At 39.1% G+C, this 22,901-nt stretch overlaps 1 protein-coding gene across 1 annotated transcript in view; it reads right to left on the bottom strand.

The window, feature by feature from the left end:
• The window catches only part of ctnnbip1 (catenin, beta interacting protein 1), a 32,370-nt gene extending 14,556 nt beyond the window's left edge, over positions 1-17,814 (bottom strand). The window contains exons 1-3 of the mRNA XM_066671839.1: positions 17,672-17,814; positions 4,081-4,198; positions 3,837-3,927 (exon numbers count right to left, since the gene is read on the bottom strand). Of these exons, the coding sequence (XP_066527936.1) occupies positions 3,837-3,927; positions 4,081-4,176 (187 nt within the window). The 5' untranslated portion in view covers positions 4,177-4,198; positions 17,672-17,814. The remainder of the gene's footprint in view (positions 1-3,836; positions 3,928-4,080; positions 4,199-17,671) is intronic.
• Positions 17,815-22,901: the final 5,087 nt, after the last annotated feature.

Raw genomic sequence — 22,901 nt, 5'->3', positions numbered from 1 at the left:
TAGCACCTGCAATTAAAATATTGACATACCTCACAACACTACCTTCTCACTGACTAATGTTCTTTACTTCCTTAGTGCCAAGTGCCTACAGGGGTCTAATACGAATACAAGTGTACTGTCTCAAGCAATGCTCAAAAGCAAAAGTTGATGTGAAATGCACATTTATAGCCACCTTACTCATGATAGTGCATTATTTATTAAGATGATTCTAAAAACAGAACAGTGTTGACATCTTTGCTTATGAGCAGCTAGGAGTGTATGCATATTTTATGAGCTTAAAGCATGCTCTAGCAGCAATTCCATAGGCCCTGAATTCTGTGCACAAGACACTATTCATCTCCAAAGCACAGTGGAAAGAAAAAAAAAATCACTGCAAGCTGCACAAATCTTTAACATTTTGTAACGAATCTGTGAAAACAGATGGGACTCTTCAGCACATGGATTTCTTACACAGTAAGAGAGTCACCAAGACAAATCACATCTAAATAACAGACACCTCCACAGTATTCAGAGGTCAGTAAGTAAACAAGCTCTTGCTCAAGTTGATTTATACAGTGTGGAGTGCAACTTAAGTTTATCATAAACCAGCAGCATTAGCTGTTGCATTAGACTGCATGTTTTGACTATTTACAAGATTGACAGCCACCAGTACATATTCCTACTGCTCTGGCGCCCCCTGGTGTTAAATAGGCACAGTAACCACAAGGGGGAAATTACACAGGTAATATTGATGGTCCACATACGTTTTGAATTCACCTGCCTCTAAACTTAAACTATTAATAAAGCCCTCATCTATTCACTTGCCTATTTTTTCTGCTTTCAACACACGAGATTCAAGAACTGACTGTTCACTTGCTGTAACACAATCTCAAATTTTGACAGGTACCACTGTAATGACACAAATGAAATCTTATTTATTTAATACATATATAAACTAATTTCCTAAAAAGTTGGGAGAGTTCCATATTTGAACAGATGTCAATAACAAACTTAATCCAATTTAGGAACACTAGATGATATTTTTACCTATAATTAAATCCTTGTAATACTTTACTGACCTGTAAGAAGGAGAATAGAGCCTTTGTCATTGCTACTCTGAGCTCAGCACTTCAGAAACTGCACTACGCAACTCATGTGGGAGGGTAGGAAACAACACTCCCCCTCCCTCCACTTCCCCCTTGATGTCAGGACATTGCTGCAAAATCTAATTACACTCTGCAAATGTAGGTAGAGTGCAGGAGCAAAAATACAAAAACTTTAAAAGGGAACTTCTACGATTGTGGGGAAACAGTTGTATGCTCCGTGTCTTTTAAGGTGGAATGGTGTGCTTGAGGGGAAAAAAATTACTGTTGTTCGTACGTGGATGAAATTTGACTTTTTATTTACCACAGAATTACCAAAGAAACTTAATTGTAACTCCAGTTTAGCATTAGCATTCAGCTAACACAGTTAGCTGTGTCCGGATTTGAGAGACATTTCCACCTTAAATGACCTGATATAGCAAAGTTTTTATAAAACTGTTTTTTGATTAAAATCATGAACTTCACCTTTAAATATGAACACATACAGAACTTTATGCCTGCAACACACACACACACACATATATATATATATATATAAGCTGAAGCATGTTTGACACTGGGTCACGTCATGTGTTTTTTTACTTATACTTTTTAATCAATAGTGTATGGAAGGAGTTTTAATCGTTGCAGTTGGGAAAGTGGGCTTTTTTGCACTTTCTTGCTGTATACAGTACTTGAGATGCTAGTCAGCCTGTGGTCGCCCTTCTTCGATTCTTCTCTTCATGATGTGCCACATATTTTTAATGGAGACAGGCCAGTCAAGTTAACACTATGTCTATTAAGCCATACTTCAGTACATTTTTGAAAAATGAGTTCATGGAAAAATACTTTGTTTTGACTGCATCATAAATCTCTTAAAACAAGAGTAAAGAGAACCTAGGCAAGCCTAGTTTAGCAGGACCACCATTAGCCATATAGCCATTGAGGTTTTTCTGGCATTTCAAAAACAGGAAAGCCCAAAATACTTACCCTTGTCATTGGAAGATCTGGAGAAGCTTTGGTGCTTCGTATCAATGTTTTTGTTTACAATAATAACAAAGAATAAACTATAAAATTTGTTTATTACTTGTTTTTGAAAATTTCTAAAACCAAGCACCTAAACGTTTTATCAACCAAGTGATCTATACTTGATAAAGGAACAGGGCATCGCTGGAACTAGTTATTTATTACTAACTTAGATTTCTATAAGGGTCTGACCAATAAAACGGTGCTGTAGCTAATTCATAGCCTCATATATTTTGTGTATCACCTGGCTCTGGTGTCTTGGCTTTAATTATCCGGAGATTTTGGAGTAATTTACTCGTCAGAAAGTCAGTAACAGTGAGATTTGTCCTTGTATTCGTGTCGTTATAGGGACAGACACGATTAATTTCTGTTTGTTAAATATATAGTAGAAAACAATAGGCTGTGTCACAGAAACATTCTCCAAACATAAAGAAGAGACTATGATAAATATAGCCTCAATAACATTCAACACATTTCTGTTCAAGGCTCCAGTAAAACACTGAGCTGCACCGCGGTGGATGGTGGACCTACAGCGCTGAAGCAGCGCGACCGTGTCCCAATTCAGCTCTCAACTCTCTGACCCCTTGAACATTCATTATTTAAGCCCCTAAAAGAGTACTTCTCCAGGGAAAAGAGTACCTCTGGTCACTACCGGATGGTTCCAAATTTACTTCACTAAGTGGAATGTGAAATATGGCTGAACTAACAATAAATGGTGTAGTGGCACCACCTTAAGTTCCCTCTGTGTAATACAGCTGAATTAAAAGTTCCTACTCACGCATTTCAACATTGGGTGTCAGTCAATAAGCACATATGCCTCTTCTAGTCCGGCCCAGCAGGCGCTCCGGTAAATATAAGCCTCCACCTCACGGATATCTTGACATATATGCAGATCACTCATGACATTGCCACTGATGCACCCCAATGGCATCACAGATGATTTTCTTTTTTCACTTTGGCACATGGAATAAGATATCCGTTTTTCCTTGAGACATGCTGAAATTAGAAATCTGACCACAGAAGATGTTTCTGCTGTGTTTTGGTCCATCTCAGATGACTCTTGCCCAGAGTTTTGCCCGGGTTTCAGCACAAAATTAACATATGACTTCCTCTTTCCATAATATAGAATACATTTCTTGATGGAGGGGCAAACTCTGTTAAGTGAGTTGTACTGCTGTGATTCTGTTTGTCCTGATGTTCGTTGTTCTGTGTCCTAACATTGTCAGCACTTTTGTTCTTTAAAACACTTTATAAATAAACTGTATTATTATTATTATTATTATTATTATTATGCCCATCACAGTACCATGACTTTTTCTTAAACAAAACCGCCTGATAGCTTGATGCATATTCATCAGCTGTTCCCTTGGCCTTTACGTACCAAGATTTCCCCTGACTTCTTGAACCTTTTCATATTATTTAAAAAAGGTGAAAAACTTAATTGCTTTAAAATTTTGCATTGAAGAAATCAAAATGGGCACATATTTAAAACTATTTTTTAAATTATCCAATACATTTTCTCAGTTTCAACAGTTAGAATTGTTTGAAAAACATTAACTTGATAAGGCCTTAGCTACATTACGAAGTAGCTAAGCCCACTAATGTGAAAGGGTGTCTACAAACCTTTGATTTTTGGATTCTTTTTGTGCTTCATTGAACAGCATGAGTCTATATCCTCATCTTGTGTGAATGAGTGAGAATAAAAGCTTTAGACTTGAAGCTAGACTCCTTTAATGAACATGGCCTTACCCTGGTCAATGTTGTGCTGTGGGAGCTGGCTCATCTGACTGTGCACCACGCCTGCATAATTCCGCAGAAACGCTTCCTCATTCGGTGTCAGCTGCAAGGTTGGTTAAAAAAAAAAAAAAAACATGAAATAAACATGACACACCCAGTGAACAATCTACAGTGACAGAATTTCAACTTCTGACCCTGACAATCTTTGTGTAAGCCACCATGTGAGCACAGATGCATCAGTGTTGGTGACACTTACATTGGATCCCATTTTCTTCAACATGAGGAGCACCCGCACCTTCTGCTGAATGTACATCTCCTCAGGAGACTTCCCAGGGGCCTCCTCACGGTTCATCCCCCCTGCTCCTGAAGCACCACTGATGTACAAAAAAGAAAATAAGAATTATTTCTGGAATATATGGATACAATTATAGAGCTATATGTGAATATACTGCTACACTGTCATGGTTGCATCTGCTTTGCAACACAACAGCAAGCCGCTTTAAATATTTACATTGTCTCTCAACCCACTGTTGCCTGGAGTCTCCTGTCAATCATTTCTCTTTTGAGAACACCCCTGCCTTCAACTTTTCTTGCAGTACATCAGTGAAGCATTAAATAGGACCTGATCTACATTTTTCAGATTTGATTAATCTAATGAATGACTCTGTTGGTCCATACACCCACAGATATTTTTCTGGATTATTGATCAGTTAGGTAGCTGACAGGACAAAAACAGGCCAATCAATCAATCGTAGCAATATAAATTAAAAAAATAAATAAAAAAAAACCTGACACTCATTCATCAATATTGTGTACAGATAAATTGATCAACATCTGTTCTGATGTCTATCAACTTCATCTTAGGCATATCTCCAAGATCAAATCCACATCAGGTGCGAGTGTTCAACAACAATGCTTGCAGATAAATAAATAACCAAAAATGTCTGCAGAATTATAACCAAAAATGTCATCATTTGTAGCAAAAGAAAAGAAAAAAAAAATACAACCAATAATTTGTGCACATGATAAAGTATAAATGAAATGTACATATTTTTAAATGTACAGTGATATAAACTAAAGCTATACCAATTCCATTTATTTATTTATTTTTTTAAGATGCCAAGTCAGAAAGCATGGAATAAAAGAGCCGTTCTGAATTTGCCCCCTTTCCTTTGTCAAGAGGATTAACACAGATAATGAGCAGAGGGCAGTAAAAGGACTGATCTGATCAAAAAATAACAAAAATGAGAACAAAGAACAAAGAGGACCAAGCAAACGTGGCTAAAAACCAGAGCTTCTGCTACTCACTCTTCATTTCTTGGCTCTTGGAGGAGAATGGTGATCCTTGCTGTACTTTTGATCCTTGCTGTATTTTGACTAAAGTATGTCACAAGCTTTTCATAAGTTATTTATTTTTAAGTTCAATATATGTGCGATATTCCCAAAGAAATGGCTTATGGCTTTATGGCTTTAGTTGGGATATCTTGTAAAATGCAATGAAAAGTATGTGATGTGTAAATTATCCTGAATCTGTTCAACTTGAAAGTATTCTTAAAATAAAATGAAAAAAATATTGCACAACGTACAATGAAATGTGCCTTCTGCATTTAACCCACCGTAACAGTGAACACACACACACACAATAGTCTGCAACACACTTCAAAAAAAATAATCATTTGGAAACTGAGAAACAATTTGTTAAAAATTTGCAAGTGGAAGTGTTGGGCATTCTTGTGCAATCATTAGCAAGAAAAATATATTTTTTAATTTATCTATATTTTTAATGAAAATATGCTGAAACATGAACTTATGAGATGAGCTTGACCTTGAGTTTAGCACAAAGTGGGGTGGCCCAAACCCATCCTAGTTTACAAACAGAACCTTTGGTGGAAGCTCTTTTTTATGTAATCATGATACCCTGACGTATTTAACAATTCACCTGCTCATTATACAAAGGCTTTAACATTCAACTGTATCTTAATTACTCCATAAACCTCACAAACCTTTCTCTTATTTTGCCTCTTTCCCAACGTTTTGAAGTGTGTTGTAGGCATTAGATTCTAAATGTGTTTATATTTACAAAATAAAATCCAGTTATTCAGTAAAAACACAGGCATGCTTTTTGCTTTGTCAATTTAAAATTTGTTCCATAGGGGGACAAGTACACACACCGAACAACCTGAAACTGTACCTATGAGCAGACTGGCTAATGAGCCTCTGAAAACCACCATTCACTTACTAAAGTGGTTTACTACACATCTGCACAGATTAGGGTACGTTCAGTATAATTGATAAGTAAATGAGGCACTGGTGGGTACATGATTTCCTAAATTGAAGCTGATTCATCTGGAACTCTCAATGTGTTTGCGTTCTTTCATATGAACAAAGTTTCAAGAATCATGTAATGAATAGCTCCTTCAGCGTGGTCAAATCTGTGCTCGTTTTTACACAACTTTGGAGAATATGGGAAAATATGATTATTCTTTATATGAATAAGCAAGCTATTTGTGTTATCCCAAAATGACATGTAATCTAATGACATACCTTCCACAAATATATTATTGAATACTACAGCATTAATACTAGAATACAAATTAATGTAATGAATACTAGTAAATCTACTGATTAATTAAAAGCAGATTTAGCTCAGCAAACTTAGCACAGCAGCAAGCATTTAAACATTGTGCGCTCCATAAGGCATCGGATAACTGCCCTATAAATAATGGCAATTAACAGCTGAACGAAAGTTTTCCATAACTGCAATTTGAAAACACAATTCAAGCTCAAACAAACAACCAAAACTCAGCACTTACAGCGCAAATTAGAGATGTCAAATAAAAAAAATAAAAATAATAATAATGTCATGGGTCGTATGTTACCGCAACATGTCTCAAATGTTACCCGTTATATTTTTATATGCAACAGTGTAAAGCAATTATTGCAAAAACTAACAACTCTGAAATATAGCTGGGATTGGCTAAAATAATTAATGTGATTTTGTAACAATAATAACACGCATATCATTAAATATTTTAGAAATATCTGTCAAATTCAAACATTGGTCTGATACTTACGCATATTAAAAGCAATAAGTACAACACAATTAATTCAGTGCATTCCGTCTGTCATTGTCTGCAGAAGCTGGCTGTAAACAAACCAGTAAAAATGCAGTGCACCAGATTCTTTCACAAAGATGGATGCTGCAGCAGAAATCTTCTAATCATTTGAAGCCCTTGATCAGTGTCTCCCCAGACGGAGGAATACACATACACGCGCACACATTATACACACCAGTGTGTGTGCACTCGCACATACATCATAAAAACACACAAGCAGACAGTGAGCTGGGCACAATCATGATGGAAGTCGTGGTGCACTTGGAAGTCACGGCGCAGGTTGGCAGAGCAATATAAAATCACTCTCATCCATATTTAATGCTAGGGTTCTCTGAGCTCTCTGCCTTGGCTGCTCTCTCTCCCCTTCACTCACTAATGACCTATTTCTACAGCCAGGCTCCCCGCGCAGCACTTTTAAGGACAGATGCAGAACGAAGAGCAGAGAAGGACGCAAATTACAGAAAAAGGGATTGGTTCCTGCGTGACAGGCGATACATTCCACAGTCAAAGTCTTTGTCAGTTTTTATTTACAATACACAGCTGATTTCCCCACATCGTTCTCCTGGGCCAAAGTAGCAAAACATATTTTCCAGTTAATAAAATAATGGCATGCCAAACAAAGAGGCAGCCTAAAGTAATGCTCCTGACAACTCGAGACCGTAACAGCACAACCAGATGAAAACAGCTTGGTTGTGGGGGAATAAAATGGAGGGAGTGGAAGACAATTCACAACATTGCATTTATTTTTTATTTTGGTTTTCAGAAAGATCTGTCCAATGAATCCCTCTAGAGACCTCCAGTCTGTGATGTCTCACACACTCTTATCTGTAAAAAGGCCCTCTAATGCACACTGACAGCATGTTTGATGTGGGGTTATGTTTAATTGAAAAGCTGGTGCATCCCCCACCCATTTTCATGACAAAACACAAAGAAGCAGAGACGCAGATTGTCTGGCCAGAGAATGAAAATTCATTCTAAAGTCCTAATCACAGAATTAAAGATAGATATTTTAATGGTTTTAGTTTTTTTTACTCTTTCCTTGAGGCGTAATATGTAACTGTCCATCAAAACACCACTCATATCTGCTCACGGTTGCGCTTGAGACATAAATATGTGATCAAAAACCAGACGCTGCCAAATTTAAAATCCTCCAAATCCCATGAAAAATAACAGGCTCCTTCTGAGGTTTTGCATCAAGAAGTCACCAAAGGGCACAGCGTCAAAAGAGCCTCATTGCATAAAAAAATATCAAGCTCTCATCTCTGGCATTTCATAGGCAGGAGTGGGGGATGATGAGGACTGAGGGAGGGAGGGGGGAGAGAGAGAGAGAGAGAGAGATGAAAGACAGAGAAGGATAGGCATGTCAGTTGTGCAGTGCTGTGACACTGGGCACACACCTTCAGGGAGAGGCATTTCTTCAGAGAGATTTTCTCCCTCTCTCCTCCTCTCTCTCTCTCTCTCTCTCTCAATGTTTCTTTCTACCTCTCCCCTCCCTCTGCTCATTTGATCATGGTTGGGCTCAGCACAGCAGTGGAGTGAGACAGCTCAGACAGCAGGCAGAGTCTCAGTGAATGATACAGCACAGTGTGCTGCTAAAATGACAAGAGCTCGCTGCCATTTCATACCCCTACAACCATCTCCAAAAAAAAAACAAAAAAACACAAACACAAAAAACATTCATGTCTATCCCCCAGACCGTGCAGCAGCATTCTTCTGAAGAGCACAGCATCCTCCCTGGCATTTGAAAAAGAAGATTAAAAGGTAGTAAAATACACTCTTAAAAAAATAGGTGTTCTTCAAGGGTTAAATAACAAACCTAATAGATTAGATACATATAATACAATACAGAAAACAGCTCTTTTGTGTGTGACATTTAGACTAAGATCTTTGCTTACCAGTTCAAACGAGTAATGATAATATTGTTTTTATTAATATTGCTACTATTTTAATAATTACATTATTATTACTATAACTACATTTTCATGGATTGACTCAAAAAAGAAAAAATGGTGGGAGTACAGGCTTCTAGAGAAGCAAACTTAATTATTAATCAAATCTTAATAAAGCCTGATACAACCCTGCCCCACGACCCAATGCTAACCATCATCCCTTTTTTAAAAAATCTTGATAAACCCCTAGACCACCTTAAGGCTGTTGGTGTCTAAAATTCAGTAAGTAACTGTGATGTTAGCATATTAAATATACAGCACAGACAGTGTCTAATCCCTGCTCATCCTCACTATAGTCGTACTGGTCTTTTCATTGGCATGCCCTTCAGACGCAACCCAAGGGACAGAAATGGGACTTGTATTGTCTGTTAAATCTCAGCTTACCCTGCTTAGGCTACAACATCAATGACATTTAAGCATGTCATTTTGTTATTAATCTTAAAAAGTTATTACTTTTAAGTAACTATTATTAATTGTTTCTTAACTCCTATGATGTTGCTGACACACTAGTCCTTGGGTTTTAGGTGTTAATATGAATCAATCTTCACTCAGAAATTATGGCTACAATACAGCTTTTTAAATGAGCAGGTCATGATAAAAATGAAGATACCGCATACGCTAGAAAGCAAAACAGCTCAATTTAATGTGCTGTTTATTAATCAGGTGACTGTGAGGAGTTTGTGTGTTCTCCCTGTGTCTGCGTGGGTTTCCTCCGGGTGCTCCGGTTTCCTCCCACGGTCCAAAAACACACGTTGGTAGGTGGATTGGTGACTCAAAAGTGTCCGTAGGTGTGAGTGTGTGAGTGAATGTGTGTGTGTTGCCCTGTGAAGGACTGGCGCCCCCTCCAGGGTGTATTCCCGCCTTGCGCCCAATGATTCCAGGCAGGCTCTGGACCCACCGCGACCCTGAATTGGATAAGGGCTACAGATAATGAATGAATGAATTAATACTAAATGGCTACTCAGAACTAAATAGATGAAGGCTCGTATGTAACCTTTTGCACAGTACCTCCTCTGTATCTGAGACTTTGTTACTGTCGGAGAAACCAGAACTGAAAACATTTTCTAAGTAAATGCATTAAGACAAATTTAAATACATATATATTTAATTAAGATAGGATACACTTAATTCCAATCATGCATTAACACATTCAGATCAATTCATTAGGAGCTCAGCTGTGGGTTTAATGTCACAGTGTGTCATGTTGTGTGTTAAATCACTGGTAATATTTAAAATCTGTGGAGTCGACACCATTACCATAAAAGTAGCATATATTATATTTATGTTGATATAACTTTAAAGAAGAGAATAGGGGGAAAAAAATAACAGCTTAGCTTCTATTAGTTAAGAGACACATGCAGAGTTTTTGTCACTCATATTTGTTACAATAGCTATGACAATAACATCATAACATAAATATAAAGTGTTTATGGGTATGTCAAGAGGAGGTAAATTTTACAAGAGGCAAATGATTATCTATATATGAAGGCTGCTGACCTCATTCACTGCATTTTGGTAATAGGAATTCAGAGGATTACAAGGCAATATGATAGGCCCTTGCATGTGACGGGGTCACTGAGATCACAGACCACCAGCCCAGTCTTTTCACAGTCCAGCAGCCCATTCAGTTTCACATATGGCAAAAGCATTTTGTGTATCCAACATGGGTCATTAAGGATCAGTTTGGATTACTGTGTTGTTGGTTCTGTAAGGGCTTGTGGCTATTTTGTATATTAGTAATGGAGTTTCATACATAATATTTTGAGGATTAATATAATAATTAGTACCAGAACAACCTGGCAATGCAGGAAATTCTTCCCACATGCCATCTCACCCCTGAACAGTTCAAACTTGTAATACACATAGCACTCCATCTTTTGGACTTCTGTGTTGCACTTCAATTTTCTTAGTGTATAGTAACACACACACACACCCCACTCGGGTACTACAACAACTTACCACTTCACTCAACACTTTAAATATAAAACATTCAACTCAGGACAATGTAAAGTTTACAGTTATTACAGAGATCAGTGATATGACTGTGTGTGTGTTGGAAAGGTAATTTTCTCAATATGCATTCTTGTGTGTTCTTAAGTTCTCGTGTTCTTGCTTGACATCATGTTCTCAAGCACACTAACTGTAAGAACAGTTCACCTGCCCAGATGATCTCATCTGCTGTGGTGTGCTAAGCTGCAAGGACCCGTCGGCTGGCCAGCTATGCTTCTAAACATTGTCTTATTTTGCTTATTTTCAAACTTTTCTCTTCCTTCAGCACCAGTCACTGAAATTTGCTCTCTTAGAAACAAGATTTAATTGTCAACACATCAACTGCACAGTGCTGAAAACCCTTCACTCAACCTACACTCTCAGATGAGAGCCGGACTGTTTACCCCCCACCTCACTATAAAATCGTGTTAAATGGGCAGCCATGGCCTGGTGGTCATTTAACCTGGACTTGAAACCAGAAAGTTTGATCCCTAGAGACAGTCATGACTGAAGTGCCCTTGAGTAAGGCACCTAACTCCCAACTGCTCCCTGTGTGCCATGGCTAGGGCTGCCCAACCCTCAGGGCATGTGTGCTCAAGGCACCCTAATGTTCACTAGTGTGTGTGTGTAAATGTGTGTTTCACTGCACGGATTGTGTTAAATGCGAAGAAGAAATTCCTCTGTACATATTCCTCTACATATTGCTACCTTGAAGATGTAACGACTGGCTGGAGGAGTAACACAGGCACTGGCTGTATGACGGGAGGTGGGGGGTTAGAATAAATGAGAGTAGGCGGGTGAATGTGGGGAGACGAAGGGTAGATACGACTTAACTTAGCACGAATTTCGACGTCTGCTATTTACACTAATGCTAAATTTCTAAAACTACAATGTGCTAATCTTAAAAGCTCACTCCAGTCTGGGCGCTGGGAGACTCGGCTATTGGGGTCAGTGGCCATTTCCAGCCGCCGGCTCGGGTTCGTTTCTAGAGTCATGGTTCGTTGGTGGAGGGAGACAAAAAATATTCAAATGCCCTGTTTGTATCTTGTAAAGTGTGTTAGTATAGGCGTTCATTAGTAGAGGTTCCACTCTATTTTGAGACAGTATGAAAAGTGTGGTTACCAGCCATCCCTAATAACACCCAATCAATATTTAGCAGTTTACAGAATATTGTGGTTCTAAGGCACATATTTAAATATTAAGCTACAACCTCAGTAACTTTGCCTCCTAGATTACTTATCTATGGAGATTTTTCACCCCAATATCCGAAACGACTGTTACTTATTGAGGGGTGGGGCTTTAAACAGCAGGAATTCACAGCAACCAAACCAGGCCATGCTCCAATGCATGCAGTCTGCACATTCAATAAGAAAAGGTTATGGGATGAAAATAACTATCCTAAAAAGCTTATCATATCCTCAGTGTGAATCTGTCAGCAGCTTTCCCTTCCTTGCCAGCATTTCCACCCCTCCTGTTCTCCTGGAACAGCTGGGGAGAAGTAGGGATCGGCTGAATTACACTGCACTATGGGAGGAATGGGGTCATTACAGAAGTCTGATTAGCCGATCACACTTTTACAAAATAATTTCTCACACAAACAATATTCTGATTGTTCAAAATCTGACACACTATGGAAAAAGTTACATACAGATACATTTCTTTACAAATACATGTTTTGCTATTCCAAATCTGTCTAAATATCAGACTGAATCAAACTGAATATTTAATTCCAAAATCAGCAAATGCTCTTTTTTTGGAAGTAATTTTCAAAGTTTAAGGAAATGTTCCCATCACCCATTAAGGAATAGAGATGTTCTTGAACATTGTGATAATGTTAATAGTGACAAAATTTACACAAGGGTGCATTAAATAAGATTTCTGTATGAATTTAATCCTGCAGGTAAATTTAAATAAATATTAATAATAAAATCATAACTGCTAGAGCTAACCAATGTATAGAAGCTCAGGGTGATTATGAAAATCATTTAATTTTAAATGAAACATTTTATAACTGCGATATATATTTATATTGAATTATTGTCCAGCCCTATTTAACGTACCTGATAAATTAACATTTGTTGTTTGTTCTATTATTTATGCTCCCCCTTTAAACAGCCACAAAAGGGGCAACTTTTTTGCTATTACTCATGATTTACCAAATTTTTCCACAATTCCACAAAATATATAATAAAATGATTTTTCTTTTTAATGTAGGAATTTGTTGAAAAATATAATGCTGTTTGATATCTGAGATAGCACCAACAAGTGTTAACCTACATGTGGTCATATGGATAAGAAGTCACAGCCAATTGCACAGATAATATGACACCCAAATACCTATCTTTTGGGAGTTTATATAGTCCCATGTCTATGAGAGGCTGTGTGGTTCTGTGGTGTTCCCATCAAGTAAAGTGCGAAAAAGGATTCAGAAACTGCTGCAGGAGCCAGAGAAAATACAAAGAGCGACTTCTCAGGGGAATATTGGTGCCTTAACATGGTGCACAGCATGGTTTGTATGGCAGGGTATGTTTTAATCCAACCAAATTTACCGAGCGTGACCACGCCCTAAAATACCTTCTGTTTTGAAATATCATTGTCAGACAGCCTGGCAAATCCAGAAAAGTGGCAAATTTATTTGGAAGTCTGCAATAAAGACTTAATATGTAGGAGGTGAAAAAAAGTAAATGTAAAAAAACGACAAAATGCAAGTGGGTTTTAGTCTATCAAAGTCAGCAGAACATATGCTCTAGTCTATAGCCACATGCTTTCATTTAAAAGTACTAATGAAGGACATGAAAAGCAAGCACCAGCTTGAGTCTGTGTCATGTTACTGATGGATTTTAGAGTTAAGCTACCATTTCACATTTACAGGATGAAAACAATGGCTGCTGTATTTGGCAACAATGGATATGAAGCGGATGGTGAGAGTATGATTAATAAGTAGGTCATGACTTGTTAGCAGTATGTGAAGTATGTCCTACAACAAGGATTTACTAAATCACATTTAATTGATTGAATATTTAAGGAACCACTGGACTAAACCTGACATTCATTTCGTTAGGAATGCATTCTCAAAAAAATATGGTTCCCTTCTCAGCAGGATCATGTGCAAAATGAAGTAAATATATATTCCGTGCTTAAAATAAATATCTTTGTGCAAAGGCGCATCCTGAAGTTAACAGGCTTTGCTGGTTCTTTAAGACCCAAAATACCATTTAGTTTTTACCAGGCTTTTAACAAATCATGAATACTGTGTCTGCAGAGCATGAAGAGATCAACAGCTAGACACACTAGAGTGAGTTTTGAGGTACGGTACATGCCTGACATATTTTGAAGCTAGAATTAAAAACCATTAGAGAGTAACTGCGATATACGATGGCTTGTCTTGCACTGGAGTGCTTGTCATGAATTACAATACAAAAAGCTGCTGCAGTGGGTTGGTTCTCTTGGGATTACACTGCTGAGGCTGAGAGAGCTACAGCTTCGCTACATAATAATGCTGCTCTGTGTACAATTCTGTAAGGAGACAGGAATAGCTCAACACCAATCTGAACAAAAATCAAACGTGCTCTTCCCACACACTTACTGTGAGACGACACACCTTTATTAGCTAAAAAAAAGAGCAACATTTAACAAGAAATGTTCTTAAGTCTCCTAAGTAATAAAAAACTTCTGCTGATCTACGGTTAGTTCTGATTTCCTGTAAATATGAATTTAACAAAACACAGATCCAGCAATGTTTAATTTTTTAAGTAATGTATGGTTAACTTGTACTGAAGTATCCACTGACAAGTTAAAAATAGAAAACATCACATATAAAATAAATCTAACTAACAGGAGGGGATGAGAAACATTTTAAGAGCAGGTTTGAATCACTTGCTGAAAAGACCACATCCTGCTGAATGTCCACAATGTAACAAAACCACAGCAAACATTTTCATCAAAAATGATGCAGAATTATGAAGACCTTCGGAAGTCATATCAGTCAGGAAAGCACTGTTTAAAGGATTTGGGATGTTCGCTCTTGTGCTCACTCCCCCGAAGCTGCAGAGTGTAATTCACATTTAAAACACTAGCCTGAAAACAAGCGTGTGTTATCTAGTTTTGCTTTAAATAAAACAACTGGAGCCTAATTTTTTGACCACACTTGTTACAGATATTCTTAAATCCAGTATTTAAAATCATATTTGTTAGGGCTACATGTGCACAAAACAACCAAACACAAAAGGCCCAAAATGAATTTTAATTAATAGGGCTGTGGTAACTCCTAGGCTTTTTTCATTTGGACCTGCTATGGTAAACAGGATTATTTCCTTTCCATAACCACAAACAATTTCCTCAGACTCTCTGGCCCAAGCCAACTGCTGCAAGCTGCTTTCTACTTGGCTACTGTGGAGAGTGGATACACACACTACCTCTGCCTCACATCACAAGACTAGCAGTGCAATCCAATCGAACTCACCAGTGCATTAGTGCAATCCAATTGCAATGTAAGAAAAAAAAACAATGTGCTGAAAATATGCTGCAGACCTGTATATCTGGCTACAAGCCCCAAAGCACATAAACAATCACGCACACCTACATGACCCAAGATTCAGTTTGGAATAAGATCCAGTCTCCTAAAAGAGTCAGACTGTGTCCGTGCCTTGATCATGAAGCAGCCCCTAAAGGCATAAAAATCACCCGAGCTGGGCCTGACTGATATAAATTAAGGAGGAGCAGGCTGAGCACCACAGTGGGGTGCTCAACCCCTAGCACAAAAACGTGTTGGAGCCTGGCAGGGGGCCTAAGCCAGACCTAAGCCCGCTGCTGGGAGGCAGCTGATGATCCACCCTTGGGACGGAGACATCAAATTCCTCGTCTAAGCGCACCTGCCTTCAGCCTAAGACTGAACAATTAATTGTTTTCAAATTTAAATCAAATATGAAAAAGCACAATTTTCAAATCGTAGGACATGCAATTTTACTTATAGCCTACTTTATGCAAAGTTGATGTAATTTTTTTTTATTGAGTACAGTCAAACTAACTAAACAGGCAATCAGTATTCAAGTCTCAGCTCCAAACAAATTAGATATGCCAGTAAATTTATTTTTCCTGAAACCTTACCCTCAAAAATCAGCCACTCTCAGGGGAAAGCATGATGTGGCCAAAACTGATATTTAACTTACACTTTAACAATGCTGGAAAAACCTGACGCTGTTAAAAACCTGTTAACATTGACTCTTCAGAATGTTGGATTTATTTACGTTTTGGCTGTGACACTATGAACTGGCTGTTCATTGCACTGCAGGCACTGGTAATACCCATTCACAGTATTGTGCTATTCACAGTATTGTGACGTAATTTATCACAATGCTGATAACAAATGGCAACACACAGCCCAACCCCTACTCAAAGCTAGAATGTACAGGGCAAACGAGTCACAGCCTGATTTCCAGGTTCGCATAAGTGTCCTGTTCTGCTGTGCCCTGTCAGCCCCGAAAAGTAGCTTTGCACTCCCAGTGAGAGCCAAAACTGGGCAAGAAGCCCACTCCTATCAGATTCATGGCAGAATGTGAAGTATACAGTAGGCTGACAGTTGGAAGACTGAGGCATCTTGTACATATAATGAGTTAGGGGTGTGGAGAGCCAAAAATAGACTATCATCTCCACTCAGGCACAATGTGTTGAGGGACTGGAAGTACTATATTATGCTGTCAGACGCTTTATCCAACAAGAGCTTAAACCTGTGACTAAGAACCACTGTTTTGCTTTGCATGCCTTTAAGGGAATTCAGGTTGGGTTGGACCTTACGTTACATGTATGGCATTCATGTACATACAAGTGTTTAATCATGGTATAGATTTATATCAGCATTAGAAATATTGGCCTATGTCCTTTCCAGGTACACCTATATTCCTTACTGAGCTGGAAATCAAACCCTAGTCTGCCTTTTTCAGGGTAGTGATGTTATCCACTTCACTATTCCAACCTTACACACAGCAGGGCCCTCTGATTTGGAAGCAGAGATAAAACAAAGAGAAAATATTAGGATTTGTCAGATCTTAATGCATGTTCTGTTCAAACAAACCAAACTTAACAATACTTGTTAAAAAGCAGACTGGCAACGGAGAGCTAACATTATAGGGGTGAAAAAAGTTTCAGTTATGAATCAATTCTTACTACAGCTGGGTTAACTGAAATTACAACAAGAAGCTTAAAGGGAAATAAATGCCATTGTAAGCTCAAACAGGCTCCAACAGCAGCTAACTGTGGGTTAGCACAGTATCGTTAGACTCTCTACAGACACCCAAAGTCGCCCATTCAATCTAAACCTGTTTTCAAATTAAATTAAAACAATGGTCACAGGAATCAGATGCGACGTCTTAGGATATTACACAAACAGAGCTAAAATATTTTAAACTCCGCTGGGAAACTGACACTGATTTTTGAAGGCAGCTCTGTGAGCCGGTGGTTTTCTAACAAAGCCCTGAATGAAGTTCCCACAGTCCAGCAGCTAAAGGCTAACGCTAGCTACAGCGCAAAGCTGGAAGTTGCTCCTTATTAGAATTATCCGTTCCACCTTAAAAGTGTGCTGCCGTTACAGTCTAGCGCCCAACCTCCGCACCGTTTAAGGCGGCACGGAAAATTAGAATTTAAAAAACCTACCGAAATACAAATCCAAGTCATCCCCACGGCTAAAGCCAGCTAACTCTCTCATTCAAATTGAGGAAGGAAAAGAGAGAGGGAAAGATAGAAAGGTGCCATAAAAAAATACGCTGAGTGAAATCATACTGGCTTTGTCCTCACTCACCTCTCTTGGTCCAGGGTTTGTTCTTTCTCTCGGGTTTCTGCCTGTGTTTTATTTGATTGCAGAGTTATTTCTAAGGAAGAGTCCTGTTCCGGGGTCACATCCCGACAGTGTGTTTTGTGTGTGTGTGTGTGTATGTGTGTGTGTGTGTGTGTGCGAGCGAGCGAGAGAGAGAGAGAGAGAGAAGGTTGCAGTGGGAGAGGAATGAGCGCCCCCATTACTTTCACCATTAGGGGGCGCCAAATCAACACAGTTCAATACAATACTACAGTCTGTCTAGCCCCTTTTCACATATGCACGATAGCCCAGAAACAAAACCGTTTACTCGGAGGACCTCTATATGTGAACTCAAACTCCTGCAACAGTTGTCACGGACTCTGCGCAGATTTTATCCTCCTATGGCGCCCTACAAACTGCTCTGGGTAAAATTAGAGTCAGCACATTTGTGAATGGAGTCGCTGTTGTATCTCACCCAGGTGTCACCCCATGCCTAATGCACTCAGAGCATATCTCACGGCACGCCTCTGACACAGAAAATCTCCCCCGGTCCCCATGTATGAAAGGCCCACTGCGGGACATCTCCAGACCTGACACTTTCTGGAGGTTTTCCAGAGTTCACATGTAAAAAGGGACAATTGATTTACACCGATCCGCCACAAGAATGAAAGTAACACTAGATGAGATTTGGTATTTTAGCTTGCGGTGTCCCCCTAATGTTTAGATAGATACTTTATTGATCCCCAGGGGAAATTCAAATTATTCATTATCTGTAACCGCTTATCCAGTTCAGGGTCACACACACACACCCCTTTTGAGTCGCCAGACCACGTACCAACGTGTGTATTTGGACTGTGGGAGGAAACCGGAGCACCCGGAGAACACACCAACTCCTCACAGATAGTCACCTGGAGCGGCAATCGAACCCCCAACCTCCAGGCCCCTGGAGCCGTGTGACAGCGACATTACCTGCTGTGCCGCCCCCACCCCCTAGAAAAACAGCTCATGGGGTGTTTCTGGTGTGGAGGAGTATGTACCTGTCAACAATGGCATTGTGAGTCATTCTGATACAATCTCATCACCGAACTTAAACAAAATATGTCTGAACGTTATTAGCAGGGGGCACTGTAAAATGTATACATTTACAGTATATTGAAAAATATCAGAAATCTGGTAGATGACACTTAGCTATCTACCAGGTCTACAAACAACTCCTCTGAGCTCACTTCAACACAGGACTTTTCAGCTACCTTCGTTCTTGCCCGTACCCAGAACCATTAGAGGGAGTGTTTTCTGGGGCAGAATATTTGTTCAATCTCTCCTCAACCCAGAGCCATCAAATAATGTGTTCTCTGGGAAGGGTTCTATCTCATCTCGCTAGCTTTTTAAGTTTCTTGTGATATGAAATATACAGTACTGTGCAAACGTTTTAGGCACAAGCAAAACAATGTTGGAAAGTAAAGATGGATTCACAAATAATGGAATTAATTCCTTATTACTTGAAGGAAAAAGACAACAATGTGCAGTAAACATTAATAAACAAAAGAAAATCAGTATTATAAGTGACATTTGCTTTTTTTTCTTCTTAAATATTAGTCCTAGGTACAGTTAATACAGTTATATAAGGTTGTTTTACTGAGTGTCTTGGAGAATCTGCCACAGTTCTTTTAAAAAGATTGTCACACTGTTTTCATGCAAATACTCAGGAGCCTTCATTATGTTTTTTTTAAAATATATTAAACATAACTTCTTTTTTTAGTAAGTTGCTTTCTTTATAAACATAGTTATTATTTTTTATAACATTACTATTATTGGTACAGCAGGTAGTGTTGCAGTCACACAGCTCTAGAACAGTAAGTTCAATTCCTGCTCTGGGTGACTGTCTGTGAGGAGTTGGTGTGTTCTCCCTGAGTCTGCGTGGGTTTCCTCCGGGTGACTGTCTGTGAGGAGTTGGTGTGTTCCCCCTGTGTCTGCGTGGGTTTCCTCCATGTGACTGTCTGTGAAGAGTTTGTGTGTTCTCCCCGTGTCCGCGTGGGTTTCCTCCGGGTGCTCTGGTTTCCTCCCACAGTCCAAAAACACATGTTGGTAGGTGGACTGGCGACTCAAAAGTGTCCTCAACCTAGCTCGTTATTGATGCACAAGAGCAGAGGATTTTACTCAGGAGTCTGGTCAGATTTCACGAAAGCACTTCTGTGCAGAACATTTTAATGGTAATTCTTATAGAACGATGTCAGAACAATGTGCTTGTTCTGTATGGGGCTGCAATTGTAATTCCAATTAAATGGTGGGCTGTAATTTTCTCTTCATACCAAACAACAAAAGTGAATCACTGTGCTGAAATGACATTCAAGCTACTCTACACTAGAAAATGATCATGACAGCAACCAAGAAGATTATTTTAACTGTGACTTTTTAAGGCCACTAAAAGCAAGCCAATGTAAATCTATTTCAAGCTAAAGTAATATATTGTGGCAGCACTGAGTATGGGAGGGGCTGAGAGCTTAGGTCTTAGCACGCTTCTTTTGCTGACATTTGTTAGTTCTGGGTTATTTTGGGGATTTTTTAAAGACTGTTCATATCTTACTTACATTTTTATATAAAGGTCTGGTAGATAAAACAGTGCTGTATGTAACATAAAGTCCAGTCACAACCTTGTGTGATATAAGTAAACACTCACTCTCTGGTCTTTTAATAATCCAGAGATTTCATACCTTTAGGAATTTTGTGGATCTGGCTTTTGAAATGTCAAAGCTGGTGAAACACTGAAACAATGGTGGTGATGGTCTGGGGTGGACACTTATAGAGAAGGAGCTAACCAGACCTTTTAAGCCAGGGGTGCCCAACTCCAGTCCTGGAGGGCCGTTATCCAGCAAATTTGGTTAAAGCTCTGCTCACACACACCTGAGTCAACTCATTTGTTAATTGCCAGGTTTAAGTGGTGTGTTTTAGCAGAGCAATCACCAAACTTTCCTGGCCCTCCAGGACTGGAGTTGGGCACCCCTGTTTTAAGCCAGTTTAGGAGTTATTACAAATACAACAGAATAATATTTACTATACACAGGATAAATATATCCTATGTCATCCATTACAGCTTCACATAGGTCCCACCCCATTCTCGTCCTACCTGCAACCACAACATTCCTGTAATCTTTGGTCATTTACATCCTTACCCAAATCAGTAGGGTTGCTGTGGTCGTTTATGATCTGTTCAGCCACCAGCAGCCCTCATCAGTGTTTGCTGAATTAAGTCCACGACTCCTCTGGAAGGCTCAACAGTACAGTCTGGTGTCCCAGAACCAGCTTTAAATCAGCTTTACAGCCCTACCATCCTTCAACAATTGTAATAGTGACTAAGACTGTACCTAGCCCCACTGGCACTGTTAAGGCACGCTCAGTGCCACCAATTCCATGTGAACTTTACATAATACATCACTGGCAGCCACAATAACACAACACAGCACCCCACTCACCGATCCTGTCCTCCACATACTTATAACACATTTACAGTATGTTTTCCTAACTACTCAGTGCTCTCCTTCTCCACAACCACTAACTAGACCTTTAGCTACTTCTGATAACTCCTTCACAGCTGCCCTTAGACTTTGGCCTCTGATGCCAAACTGCACAAGCAGGGATGTATCAGACTTGGCTACAAATCCCCTATCATCTATTTCCACTGGTCTTACATGTGCCTGCCACCTGCGTTCTCTCTTCAGCTGTCTGCATAATTCAGTTTATTCCTTTCAAAAGCTTCATGTGCTGCATCCTCAAATTGAATTGTTAGATTTATGAAATAAACTATTTGTTTACTTTCAAAGTACAACATCATGTTCTCAGTGTAGTTAATGCAATGCACTCTGTGACCTGTAATATTTACCTACATCTGCCAACAATTTCCAGTCATGCGCTTCATCCCATTTACCAATATTTAAAGTCTGCACACGCTCCTGAATATTTTCACCCTCATACACAAACCTATTCACATTATTACTACAACCACTTGTCAATGCATTACTCTCTAGGCATTTGCTGTCCAATAAACACACTTCCCAAAGCACCTGATTATGTTTCCATGTATACTGACCCTGCAACCAACTAATCTTACAAGCTGATATGCTTCAGCATGCCAACCCCTGTACATAATCCACAACTAGGGCCTTCACTTACCCACTGTCCAAGTTTTTGTGGAGTTGGAAGGATGTCAAAAATTACTCCAAGCAAAAACTTAATACCACTCGACTACATTGCCCACAGCTTTTGCCAAGTGACATTTTGCTTCTCTAGATTCTCCCAACAAGGCCACTGGCCTTTTTGCCTGTGATGTTGCTGTTGTGCACCATGCCTCCTGCTCGCAAATACAGCTAGTCATCATTCACCTTTTTTTCTGGCGATGTGGCCTTACCAAACACTTTCTGAGAATCACCTGACCCAAGGCCTGCTCTTTGGCATTGCACTTGGCAAGTCATATCCCTTAGCTCTAATGTGTTAATGTCTACCTGTACTGCCACTCACGGATTCCACTTCCTTCCTGCTTTTGTGACTGGTGCCGCATTCAAAGTTGATATGGGCCAAAGTGCATAAATTGTTACAAAATTGCTACACATTTCTCAATACAAACAAGTATACTTATCTTTTTGGAACAATCCTGTCATAAAACTTAGAAATAAACAAAGAGTGTGGAAATCATGGTTAGAAAAATGTATGAACAGAATCAGTGATCTATTCAGAGACAGGGCTTAAAAATAGTTTTAAAGTGACAGAAAAGGGATATATTTGGAGATATTTATAAATAAGAAGTTGCATAAAGGGTTTTGGGGCAATAGTGAAGGAAGAGAAAAATAAGGTATTTTGTCTTTAATTTACTTAGACACTTAACACACTCAGCCTTGTGGGTCGCAAAAATACCTCCCGACATGAATAACAGATTATGATAAATGCATCTAGTAAAACACTGTAATTTTAAGCCTAGTTTGACTGGCAAACACAGTGAATCATGTTGAACAGTAGATATGTACACAGCTGAAGGTGAACAAGGCAAAGTGTATCTCAATTCTGCTCTCGAATGTTTGACCCCTTGAGCACTTGAAACTTCAGGCTGCTTTTGTTCAGCCTTCAAAAACATAATCAAATGTCACTGAAGGAAACTCTTCAAGGAAGAGCTGATGGCAAGAATTAGGACAGAGGAATAACTGCAGTAAAAGCCAAATCCTGGACATTTTTAGTGATTTTGAAATAG

The sequence above is a fragment of the Hoplias malabaricus genome, chromosome 5, assembly GCF_029633855.1.
Source record: "Hoplias malabaricus isolate fHopMal1 chromosome 5, fHopMal1.hap1, whole genome shotgun sequence".
Taxonomy (NCBI): Eukaryota; Metazoa; Chordata; class Actinopteri; order Characiformes; family Erythrinidae; genus Hoplias; species Hoplias malabaricus.
Note: the sequence above shows the minus strand (reverse complement) of the source record. Positions and strands in the feature narration are given on the sequence as shown.